Source organism: Chrysemys picta, chromosome 2 (assembly GCF_011386835.1).
Source record: "Chrysemys picta bellii isolate R12L10 chromosome 2, ASM1138683v2, whole genome shotgun sequence".
Classification (NCBI taxonomy): domain Eukaryota; kingdom Metazoa; phylum Chordata; order Testudines; family Emydidae; genus Chrysemys; species Chrysemys picta.
This window is the reverse complement of record NC_088792.1, coordinates 4,460,591-4,472,768: the sequence shown is the minus strand read 5'-3', so window position 1 is coordinate 4,472,768 and position 12,178 is coordinate 4,460,591. Positions and strand designations below refer to the sequence as shown.

General features: G+C 52.1%; 2 protein-coding genes across 24 annotated transcripts in view; one reads left to right on the top strand and one right to left on the bottom strand.

Annotated features, from left to right (window-relative positions):
• LOC101933332 (KAT8 regulatory NSL complex subunit 1-like) overlaps positions 1-10,590 on the bottom strand; it is a 141,045-nt gene extending 130,455 nt beyond the window's left edge. For 4 of the 20 annotated variants that reach the window (XR_010599080.1, XM_065586701.1, XM_042860745.2 and 1 more), the window contains exon 1: positions 722-858. Coding sequence is in view for 10 of the 20 variants with exons in the window: in XM_065586701.1 (XP_065442773.1) it covers positions 722-726 (5 nt within the window). In the remaining 10 variants the exon portion in view is untranslated. Of the gene's footprint in view, positions 1-60; positions 624-721; positions 956-7,553; positions 7,695-10,283 lie in introns of those variants that run through there. The other 16 variants (XR_010599079.1, XM_065586695.1, XM_065586699.1 and 13 more) reach the window with 10 other exon arrangements.
• The window catches only part of DHX30 (DExH-box helicase 30), a 39,212-nt gene continuing 37,439 nt past the window's right edge, over positions 10,406-12,178 (top strand). Inside the window, exon 1 of one of the 4 annotated variants that reach the window (XM_065586692.1) lies at positions 10,406-10,528. Coding sequence is in view for 1 of the 4 variants with exons in the window: in XM_024109730.3 (XP_023965498.1) it covers positions 10,748-10,801 (54 nt within the window). In the remaining 3 variants the exon portion in view is untranslated. Of the gene's footprint in view, positions 10,529-10,598; positions 10,618-10,684; positions 10,802-12,178 lie in introns of those variants that run through there. The other 3 variants (XM_005295098.4, XM_024109731.3, XM_024109730.3) reach the window with 3 other exon arrangements.

The window sequence follows — 12,178 nt, the reverse complement described above, 5'->3', positions numbered from 1 at the left end:
CTTTGTGGCCCCGGTCCGGTAACTGCCCCCACCCGCGACAAAGCAGCCCCCGTTACTCACGCTGCAGGGATCGGTACGGGTCGCTCCTCCTCCGGGCTTTCGCTATCAGTCTCCCCCCCGGAACCGCAGCTAGAGCCGCCACTACTGCTGCTGCTTTCGGTGGCGTCCGAGTCACAAGCCCCCTGGGCGGCCCGGAGCCGGGCGGTGGCGCTGGCCGCCAGCTGCCGCAGGTCAGGCCCCAGGACGCGAGGGAGGCCGGCGGGAGCCGCCCGCCCCATGTACCGCACCAGCCCGGCCAGCTGCTGCCGAACGTGCCGCTCCACCTGCTGAGCCTGCAGCGCCCGCAGCCTCCGGCACAGGCTGCGCGCCCGGCCCCACAGCGCTGCCTGGCGGCCCCGCACCGCTGCCTCCTTGTCCGGGGGCACCTCGGAGGGCGGCTCGGGGAGCGCTGGGGCCATGGCCGCCGCCATGCGGGGACCGAGAGCGGCGCGTCACGGGGGGCCCGGGCGCCCCATAGGAGCCGCAGGTTCTGGCGGGCTCCTCTTTCCCTCCCCAGCCACCTCCCCACGGCCGAGCCCGGACAATACAGCGCCCAGGAGCGCCGCCTCCCTCCGCGCGCCCAGTCAGGCCCGCCACCGCGCGCACGCGCCTCTACAACGCCCCCCGCCGGCAGAGTTCTCCCAACCCCTCCCCCGCCGGCCCAGCACATGCGCACACTGACCCCATCGGCTCCACTCACGGCGCCGTCCTCGCACTCTCCAGTCTACGCAAGCGCACTCTGAGACCCCGTCTTCCCCTTTTATCTGCGCGTGCACCGGGCTGTCGCAGTCAACAACTCCGGTCGCAAGCGGAGGGGGGGGTCACCGCTCCCCCGTTCTGATTGGTTCTTTAGCTACTATCACCGCCCCTCCCTGATATACTCTCCTTCAGTGGGGGAAGTCTATCCAATCAGAGTAGACAACGCCTTCTACCACGTACCAAAGGTAAAATGGACAGCTCGCTAAACCAATCACAACTATCCCCCGCCCCCCGTAAGTACAGCCGAGGCGATATAAAGCTGGACGGGTAAAAGGGGGACTCTGACTGCCCTCCAGTGGTATCGCCAACACTTGCCAGTTTCCCCAGTGGCGGGGCTACACAGCCAACCTAGTTCCTCACTTCTGCAAGGAAGTCAGCCAGGCCCTGGGGATTCAGCTTTGTTCCATGCCCTCAATGCAAGCAGAGGAGCAAAAAGGAAGAAGTATGATTCCAGTGCTTTAAGGCAGAGGGGGCAAGGGGTCAGACCCAGCTAAATAAACACACAGAGAACTGTGTCACTAAGGGAATGTACTTTAAGCACTCTTACCCAAGCTGTTGCTCCCAGATCTTTAGAGGCCCCATACACACTTTAAGCACTTCATAATTGTATACAAGCAAAGCAGGTAGCTTTGTGCTTCAGAGACCCTAACAGTTTTTCTTCCTTCTCTATTTACAAGCAGACATGAGAGCAAGATATTGGTGTTAGGAGTACCACACGTTTCTCTCAGTGCTTCAAACACAAGCCCAACCTCAATCATCAACTGACTTTTTATCCAGCCAACAAACCAAGCATCCAGGTTCAGCAACTACCTAGGAATACTCTTCGGGACTTGCCACCTGGGCAACTCAGGGGAGTGCACTATTTTCAGTTTCACTGTTGCCAGCTCTCCCAATTTCTTTGCAATTCAGGTGAATTTGTCCAGAGCCACAATCATTCTAAAAAGCTCCAGCCCTCTCACATATTTCACTTCTGTCTTGGGGAAACCCCCTTAGATGGCTGCTTTCCCCATTGCCCCGCCTCTGGAGGAAGAGAAGCCAATCGGAGCTGCTGCAAGAAGCAGGTAGTGCTCCCACCCTCCAGGAGCTGACAATTCTCATAGGAGGAAAACTAAGAACAGTTAGAGCCCAACAGCTCAGGCTGCACCCTTCTTCCCTCCAATGGGTACCAGCAGCTCTTCTCTGTTCCTCCCCTTTCCCTTCCTGCAACACTAGAGCTGGGAATGATGAGTGAGAGAGTGCTCCCACCTCCAGCCTGGAAGGGGAAGAAGGGGATCCTGCTGCAGATCTCTGTACTGCCTCTTCCCCCACCCCCCAAAAAAGAAAAAAAAAATCAACAACCCTGGGACAGGGATGAAGAGCCCCAGGAACTGCAAGAGGAGCAGAGGGTGAGTCTGGGAGGAGGGCAGAACTGATGGTGGAGGTTGGGAGAAAGGGACAGAACTAATAGAGGACTGGGGGAGATGCAAATGTGGGAGTGAGAGCTCCTGCAATGGAGATCAAAAATCACCTTAATTAGGGTTACCATATTTAGTGCCTCCAAAAGGAGGACACTTTAAAGGGGCCCCAGCCCCGCCCCCAGCCCCGCCCCAACCCCGCCCCCTCCCCAAAGTCTCCGCCCCCTCCCCTGCTTCCTGCGAACATTTGAGTCGCGGGAAGCCTGAAGCAGGTAAGGGGGGGTGTGTGTGTGAGGGGGTGGGGGTGTGTGTGTGAGGGGGGGGGAGGAGGCGCAGCCCACCCCTGGCACCGCAGGTCCCCAGCCCGTCCCCCGAGCCCCCGGCCCGGCCCGGCACCGCCGGCCGAGCTCCCGGCCCGGCACCTGGCCCCCCCGAGCACCGCCGGCACCCGAGCCGCCGGCCGAGCCCCCCGGCCCGGTCCGGCACCGGGCCCCCCCAGCACCGCCGGCCGAGCCCCCGGCCCGGCACCCGGCACCCGAGCCGCCGGCCGAGCCGCCCGGCCCCGGGCCCCCCCCCCGAGCACCGCCGGCCGAGCCGCCCGGCCCCGGGCCCCCCCCCGAGCACCGCCGGCCGAGCCGCCCGGCCCCGGGCCCCCCCCCGAGCACCGCCGGCCGAGCCGCCCGGCCCCGGGCCCCCCCCCCGAGCACCGCCGGCCGAGCCGCCCGGCCCCGGGCCCCCCCCCCCCCGAGCCCCGCCGGCCGAGCCGCCCGGCCCCGGGCCCCCCCCCCCCGAGCACCGCCGGCCGAGCCGCCCGGCCCCGGGGCCCCCCCCCCCGAGCACCGCCGGCCGAGCCGCCCGGCCCCGGGCCCCCCCCCCCCCCGAGCACCGCCGGCCGAGCCCCCGGCCCGGCACCCGGCACCCGAGCCGCCGGCCGAGCCGCCCGGCCCCGGGCCCCCCCCGAGCACCGCCGGCCGAGCCCCCGGCCCGGCACCGCCGGCCAGGCCCCCGAGCCCCCGGCCAGATGTCCGATTTTCCCGGACATGTCCGGCTTTTTGGGATTTCCCCCCGGACGGGGATTTGGAGTCCAAAAAGCCGGACATGTCCGGGAAAATCCGGACATATGGTAACCCTACCTTAATATGTTTGGAAGCAATGGCAACACTAATTGTCACATACACTGGGGATGGGCAGTGTGAGTTAAAAAATCAAGACAAACCAAAACCAATTTTTAAATGTATTAATTTTGCTGCCAATTTCATGATTTTTTTTTTAAACTGGGGTTGCCAATATTCAATTTATATAAAGGCAGTGGACTGGGATCACAGTAGAAAGATCAACATCCTGAAAGGCAGGTGTGTGTGGGAAAGGGTTGTAGGAGACTGGTTTACTCACAGAAACAGTGCCTTTAAAAGGTCTTTTCATTGTATATATTTGATCTGGAACAGTGAACACTTGGAGATCTGACAAACCCGACATCAAACATAAAAATTAAAGCCATAAACACTGAGGCAGTATAACAAAAGCTTTCCATTCATAGATCTCAAAGACATATTACCAAGCTGGTCAAATATCATCTTCATTTTACCATGGGGAAATCAGCTTGTCCAAGGTGACTCAGTAAGTCAACATAGCAGCAAAACTGTGAGTAAAATTCAAGTGTGTCTCACAGACATGTGCCCTTTGCACAGGACCACACACTTAGTTAAACAGATAAACAGTGTTAACTCTGAACAGGTAGGTGACTAAGTTAGTTCAATAAGAGTATTAATTAGGTGCAGTACAAGTAAATTAAGAAGAAAAATTTAGTCTATCAAGAAAATCAGAATAGCTATCATTTAGAAACTGACAGTCAAAGTCTTAAAACAAAATAAAAAAGGTCATGAGAGAGCCAAAGAACACCTGCTTTTTGAAGCGAACTCTGTGACAAAGGAGAAGCAAGTTTTCCATCTATGGTCATCAGAAGCCTTTAAATTTATTTTGGGAGGGGACCACAACAATTTTATTTGACTGAAGTTCTACTGTAAACTGGAACAAAAGTAAATATATAACTATATTACATTTTATTGGTTTAAAAGAGGCTCGTGGCAAACTTCCTCTACCAACATAATGGGTTATAAAGATTATTATAACCGTCATATCTGATTAAATATTTTTCCCAGAATGAAAAGCTAAGAACAGCAGTTAGGAATTTAGTGTTTATAATTATCTATCAACTTAAATGCACAAAAACTATTTCAATATTACGTTTTTGCTGTATTTTCTAGCAACACCAAGGAAAGACTTCCATTACTAGCTCCTATTTTCAGGCACTTATAATTCTGAAAAGATTCCTCTCTGGGATGACATTTGTCATGCTTGATTATGAAAAGAAAAGGGGGCAGACGAGAAAGATTTAAGAAGGTCTAAAGCTCTCTTTTCCAGAGAAACCTTAAGAGAAGCATGCTTGCTTCTAGGCAAAGTTAAATACAAAATTAATGTAAAATCTGAAGTTAAAGAGAGTAGCTGTCTCCTTCATCTTCTCTGCCATGAAGAATGATGCTCAGAAGCTAAATAAATGATTTCTGTTAAATTGGTTTATCTTCATTATTTGCTCCGTTTAATTCCTGGTGATCCAGCAGACTCAATTTTTTCCAGGCTTTCTGGTGATCATATTTAAAGAATTTCTTGTTTCTATACCTTTAGCTATTTGCTCTTCAAATTTCACCTTAGACCTCCTAATTTCTGTCTTCAACATTGCCTGTTAGTTTATACTCCTTTTTATTAGTTTCACTACAATTAGATTTCCAAATTCTGAAAGATTTTGGCTGAGTGTGTATAACCTACTTGAACACTGCAATTTACCCATACTGGTTTACTTCTTGCTTTTTTGTTCAGAGGCATGCATGTATTCTCAGACTATTGTTTCCTTATATAGCAAGCATCCGTGCCAAATCTAAGGCATTTGTTTTCTTTACTTTTGACTCCATGGCCTTTTTTGACTAGATTCCTTATTTTATTGAAATCTCCCTTTTCAAACTTATCTTTCTTCTCCCTAGTCAGTGACATGTAAATTTCACTTCTTTATGGTCACTATTACTTAGCGGCTCAGCTATTGTTAATTCAAGCACCTCATAAACTACAATAAGATTTTCAAATTAATCCTCAAACTCAATATATACAGTTTATAGAGAACTTTATTAACCCTGTTAGAATGGAAACTCTGGAGCAACCTGGATTATTGTTGAGAAACTGTGCCACCATAACAAATTGTATTTTAACTCTGACCTCAGTTGCCATTCCATCCAGCACCTCTCTAGTGGCTGTAAGAGTTTCTATTGAATTTATTTCATTGTTAAGTTTAAGTATCTAGTCTAGAATTTTAAAGAAAGTCACCTGATTGACCAGATATAGGACCACGTGACAGTCTGCTGAAAGACAGCCTGACATAATAGTGTTGAAACCCTAATTATATAAACTGTTCTACATGTGAAGACTCCAATGCTGCACCCAGGGCCAGCTCCAGGGCTTTGGCCGCCCCAAGCAGCCGGAAAAAAAAAAAAGCCGCGATCGTGATCTGCGGCGGCAATTCGGCAGGAGGTCCTTCGCTCCAAGCGGGAGTGAGGGACCGTCCGCCGAATTGCCGCCGAATAGCTGGATGTGCCGCCCCTCTCCGGAGCGGCCGCCCCAAGCACCTGCTTGCCAGGCTGGTGCCTGGAGCCAGCCCTGGCTGCACCTAAAGCAGTTTGCAGGGCCTAATAGTGTCAATTGCTCTCATTTGTCTCAATGGTTGAAAAATCTGAAGCCTAATGATGTTCGGTAAGACTATGATTTAGTCATGGAGGTCACATCAGTCACGGATTCCGTGACTTTACCGGACCTCCGTGACTTCTTCAGCTTCAGCTGTCCGCAGCTGAAGCCAGGGTTGGAGCCGGGGCCAGGCCTATGCTCCCCACAGTGGGGCTACAGTCGGGACCATGCACCTCTGCCCCACAGGTTGCAGCAGGGGCCGCCTCCGGGGCCATGTGCCTCTGTCCTGCAGCTTGCGCTCCTGCCCCCGTGTGCTCCTACCCCACGGCTTGCGGAGGGGGCTGCAGCCGGAGCCTGCGCTCCTGCCCCGTGGTGGGGGCTGCAGCCAAGGCTGTGTACCTCTGCCAAGAGGCTTGTACGATTATTTTTAGTAAAAGTCACGGGCTCCGTGAATTTTTGTTGCCCATGACCTGTCAGTGATTTTTAGTAAAAATAACCATGATAAAATCTTAGCCTTAATGATCGGAGGTGAAAGAGGAGAGGCCACCAGAAGGGGCAAGGAAAGTGAGATATAAGCAGTGTTCTACCACTTTTCCCTCCCTCTACCTCCACCCCCCCTCACACCCAAAACACACTTCCACTGCCTATAGCCACTGAAGACATAAAACTGAAGCTTTTTTAGAAAAATCTAATTTATTTTCACTATTTATGTTGTGTTTGGAACTTAATTCATTATGGATAGATTTAGTTTCATGTTTATGGCTTTGGGGCTTGTTGTTTTTTTCCTTAGGTAAGTGTGTTGAAGATACATAGACAGAAGTGTTTCTTACTCTAGCCCCAAAATACTGAAATTTTGGGAATAGAAGTTGATTGTTGGTGATCGTTAGCACCAATTAAAAAAAATCAAAAGATGATCCACTTTGTCCTCATTTTGCAGTTACAAGGAAAAAGAAGCAGTGAGCTGCATTTAGATTTCAGGTCACACTTTGGTATCTCTGAATTACTCCTTAGAAATTAGTAATGCTTGGAAACCAAGTATTGAAAGCCTGCAAGACATTTTAATGGAAGCTTGGGCAAATATTGTACTCTATAGCCAGTGTGTTTCAAGGAAACAGAATAGCACTGGTCACTGAACATGCCTAATGTTTAAAATAATGGCATCTTCTAGCAATTCCCTATATTAACGAAGAGGGTATAAAGCAGTAAAACTCCCCTTCCTTCATCACTCCAAACTAGTAACTTTCCTTAAGTTTACATCAAATGGTCTATTTTACCCTCAAAATCCTGAGCATTCAGAAATCAAACCCAAAGGACAGGTGCTCACTCTTCATTACCATTATTCCTTCCTAAACAGCCCATCTATAGAGGTTTCAGAGGGATAAACATTGCCTAATTCAACATTTTTGGCAGCCACACCCCAGTCTCCAGACCTAACCAAACCTGGTTCAATCATTTTTCTCACAATTATTCAAAAGCTGGAATAAGTGTACTATATTTGAAGCCTATACATTGTACTCCTGCCATCTCCGTTTATTCTGGATGCATTCTAAAGTCAGAATTGCCTGATTTTTGCCAGGGTTGTGAGGAAAGTTGGCTGAAAGTTATGGGAGATGCCAGTAGTCAGACATTTCTTACCTTCACGTGACTCCCTTGCCTGTCCCATCACATTTTGTTCCACCCATTTTCTTTGTCTGATTGAGAGAAGCAAAGCTCTGCACTGTAAGCCACAGCAAAAAGTTTGCAACTGGAATACGTTTTTCAACGTTAGTATTTAACCTGGAAGGGAAAAATTAAAAAATAAGGAAACAAGCAATTAAAACTGCATCAGAGAACAAATATGTGGACAAAAAGGAATTTTACAAATGTAATGGAGAAACAAATTACTTTTTAAAAAAGGATACATACATATGGATGGAGAGAAGGCGGTCTCCCTTATAACCTTTAGCCTAGTAGGATACTCACCCAGGATGTAGAAGATCCCAGTTCAATTCGCCCCTCTGCCTGATGAGAAGGGATTTGAACAGAAGTTTCCCATGAGTGTCCTAACCACCAGATTATTGTGTGATCCTCACTCTCACCCAATATTTGTTAAAGCTATTCCACTTTAATTAAATTAGAGACCCACATCAGAATATCCTATTGTCAGTCCAATAGTTAAAGATCACCTGAGATGGAGAACCCCCGTTCCGATCCCTTCTCATCATGCAGAGAGGGGAATTTAACCAGGATCTGCCACTTTCCATGTGAGCACCCTAATGCCTTAGCTGAAAATTATAAGGGAGCAACCCTGCTCCTCCTATGCCAGTTGTTTTGTGTGGAGTTAAGCAGCCTCTGAGTATACCCACTTGAACAGGCCCCACAAGCAAGATGGATGGGGGGGAAACACCTATCTTCCCTTGGTTTGAGGATCCCACCAGGATGCCTAGAGTGAGACAGCAGTGGGCATGCCCATAAGCAGAAACTTAGTTGCCTAAGGACTGCCTCTGCTCACAGGAGTAGTTCCATTGAAGTCACTAGGAGGAACAATGGCAATGGGATATGAGCTTTTCACTGCAAGCTGACAGATTCAAAGCTAGAGCAGGCTGGTAGTCATAGTGGGCCTAGCTTCTGAGGTGTGCAGAGCACTTATTTGATAGGTACTTCATAAGAATGCATCCAATGTTAAACATTGACAAGGGAATGGCCGAGATCAGCTTCGTGGTTTGTTACATACCAAGACAGAAGGTTAAATAATGACCTAGTGGCCACAGGTGGTACTTAGCTTAAATCTTAATATATCTGTTGCACTTACTGTTCCATGTAAATTGAACAATACAGTAGTACAAAACATAACATTTCTGAGACTGGCATGGGGACGTTCAGTTTCCTATTTTGTGAAAGCACTAAACTATGCCTTTCATAATTACCATAATCCAAGACAGATGTGAACTTCAGATTAAGAGTTTAATCACATAGGTGCCACATGAGCATATCGATTTCACCCTTGCCTCTCTCTCTATTGCCAACACTTCCCTGTGATACCACTGCCTCCTGCTGTACGGACTTTATTTATTAAGACACCATGCCCATGTACGGCACTATATAACTAACACAAATATACTGCGTAACATGGCCAGCCATATCATTATTGAAAAAAATAGAACTCCAGTGCTTAATGTGAGAACTACACACACAGATGAAGTCTTGCTGTATTTCACTTCCTCCCACAAAATACAAATCTTGTCTTCTAGAACGAATCCCTGCTCTAGTAAAAGAAAATAAAAGCCGTAAGTCGCTTACACCTATGCATTTCATTCTGAATTATCTTCAATGCCTACAGCTTTGTGTCAAGGCCTTCACTGATGGAGCCCCTTGGGATCTAAGCACCTCCCAACCAGACCCCCTGTTTAGGCAATTCCCATCCATCTTAGCTGAGGCTCTTTGTTAGAGAGCAAACCGAGGAAGCCCCTTTTGTGCCTCTTATGGCCCCAGGAGCCCAGTCTCCAGCACTGCCAGGACAGTGTATTTCACTGGCACTAAACTCACACACACAAAAAAATGTTTTAAAAAATCAAATAGCAGCTACCCCAGTGCAATGTAAATGACCCTGGAGTCCTTCAGGAAAGGACTCCTGCACAAACTTCCTAAGGGCAGGAGACAAATTCAATCCCCTATAAAGAGCTGCTGAAGAGGGGAGACCAAAAGCTGCCCAGAGGATATGTAGTGGTGGTGGCCTGTGTGTGTGAGACCCTGCCATACCCTGTTCAGTCCCCAGCAGCTAACACAGGCAGGAATAGCTGAATGGAGGATGGGAAGGTGAAGTGGAGGAGGCCAAGGCCAGCGGGAAGTGGGGTGTCCGCGGGGGACCTGAGGCAAGGCCGGCGGCGGGGGGACAAGGGGGCAGCAGCAGGGGGCCCTGAGGCGGGGGCGGCAGCGGGGGAGGGGGGGCGGTAGCGGGGACCTGAGGCGAGGCCGGCGGCGGGGGGACAAGGTAGCGGGGACCTGAGGCGAGGCTGGCGGCGGGGGACAAGGGGGCGAGGCCGGCGGCGCGAGACAGGGGACCTGAGGCGAGGCTGGCAGCGGGGGGCCCTGAGGCGAGGCCGGCGGCGCGAGACAGGGGACCTGAGGCGAAGGCAGCGGGGGGGGACCTGAGGCGAGGCCGGCGGCGCGAGACAGGGGACCTGAGGCGAAGGCAGCGGGGGGGGACCTGAGGCGGGGGCAGCGGCGAGGGACAAGGGGGCGAGGCCGGCGGCGCGAGACAGGGGACCTGAGGCGAGGCCGGGCGCGAGGGAGGGGCGAAGGGACAGTCTGAGGCAGGGCCCGGGGCTTAGCGCGCCCGACAGCGGGGCCAGAACCTCGCACCTGTTCGCCACGCTCCTCGCTTACCTGAGTACAGACGAACCTCCTAGTACGGCCACCGTCCGCTTCCAACCCGGTCTCTAGCCCTGCCCTTCCTGCCTCTCATTGGCGTGACCTGTTGCCATGGGGATAGATCCCACCCCTCCCTCCTTGGTGGTATCAGCCAGGGTTGCAGGTTTCGTTTCCGGTGCGCGCGCCGGAAGCGGATTGCAGAGGCTCTTGGGAGTTGTAGTTTCGGCTGTCGCGGACCGGCGCTAGAGAGTTGTGAGGAGGTCGGTGTCGGGGACCTGGGACCTGCATCTCTCCATCCGTGGGCGGCTCCGAGCCGCTGTGTGCGTCGCGGGCGGCTCGCAGCATCTGCGTGTGTGCGCGCCGGGGGCGGGAGGGGCTGCGCGCCGGGGAGCCGGTGCGTGGGGCGGGGGGAGCGGGGAGCCGGTGCGTTGTGCGGATGGGGAGGCTCGGCGCCTCCGTGCGCGGCGCTGCTGGCGGGGATGGGGCGGCCCCGTGCGCGGCGGGGAGGCGCTGAGCCTGCCGGCGAGGGCGAGGTGTGTGATGTGGGGATGGGGTGTGTTGGTTTCTCGGCGCGTCATGGGGGTGAGGGGGTAAGGGGAGGCGTGGGGGTGTCTGAGCATCGGATGGGGGGCAAGGGGAGCCGGTGGGGGGATGGGGTGGCAAGGGGATGGGGGGCATGGGGAGCTGGGAGTGGGGGAGATGGGGGCAAGGGGAGCCAATGTGAGATGTGGGGGTGTCTGAGCCTCCATATGGGGGAGCTGGGTGATGTGGGGGGTGTCTGAGCCTCTGTATGGGGGGGCAAGCTGAGCCGAGGTGATGGGGGGGGGTCTGAGCCTCCATATGGGGGGAGGAACCAGGGTGACGTGGGTGTGTGTGTCTGAACCTCCATATAGGGGGGCAAGGGGAGCCGGAGTGGGATTGGGAAGTTTTTTCAGAGATGTGGATTTTAACAGCTGAGTTCCAGAGGCAGCGGTTCACTTCTGGGAATCTCCAGAGGAGAGCCCTGGTTTGGTAGAGCTGGGGAAGTTTCTCAAGCCTGGTGTCTCCTCCTTAGTGCTAACAGCTGCAGAGGGAATAATGTTGTGGGGAATGGATGAGGTGAGAAGGTTCCAAGATGGGTATCTGGAATTGGAAGCAAAATTGGAAAACAAAACTCCCAGCTGACTTCTTTTTCCTGCAACCCCACTGGTCCTCAGCCCTGCTGTAGAGCCTAGTTCCTTGACTCCACATGCAGCCCTAGCGTTAGGCCTCTGGGCTCCCCATTGGGCCCACAGACCTGGATTCTGCAGTGGGACTGGGCTGGGTGTGCAGCAGGTGACAGGGACCTTTGGGAACTCCTACTGCCAATGCTGTCCCAAGCCACCTACCAGCATCAGTGACCCTCCACAGCCTCACTACCTTAGCAGCAGAAATCCCAGAAAGGCAGTGATGCAGAACAGAAATCTTCTCTAAAGAACCAGTGCTCCATCAGCCTCTGTGGTAGAAATTAAAAACAGTTCTTTGAGCATTGCCTGCATGGATCCTCGTTTTAGGTGAGGAGCAAGCCTTGGGAATTTTGAAATAACAATGTCTGCATGAATTCCCTGCCAGTGTCCTTGTGACCGCCCCTACACCCAATGATGTACAAAGGGATGTGACTGCAGCTTAGTTTTTTCTGACTGCTATGGGCAGTGAGCAAGAGCTCTGTGGTGTAGGTTACTTCCTTGTGCGTCCTGTTTTGGGAAAACAGCTTTTTCTATATATAAATATAGATTTATGTATAGCTAGGAATAGTTACTAGAGATGGCCAAAAATCCTAATGCTTTGTTGAGCATTGTGTTTCTGGGCTGTTCTCATGCTGTTGAGGGCCTATCTAAAAATTACTAAAGTCAAGTTTGCTGGCTTCAATCTGTGTCCCTGCTGTAATTGTA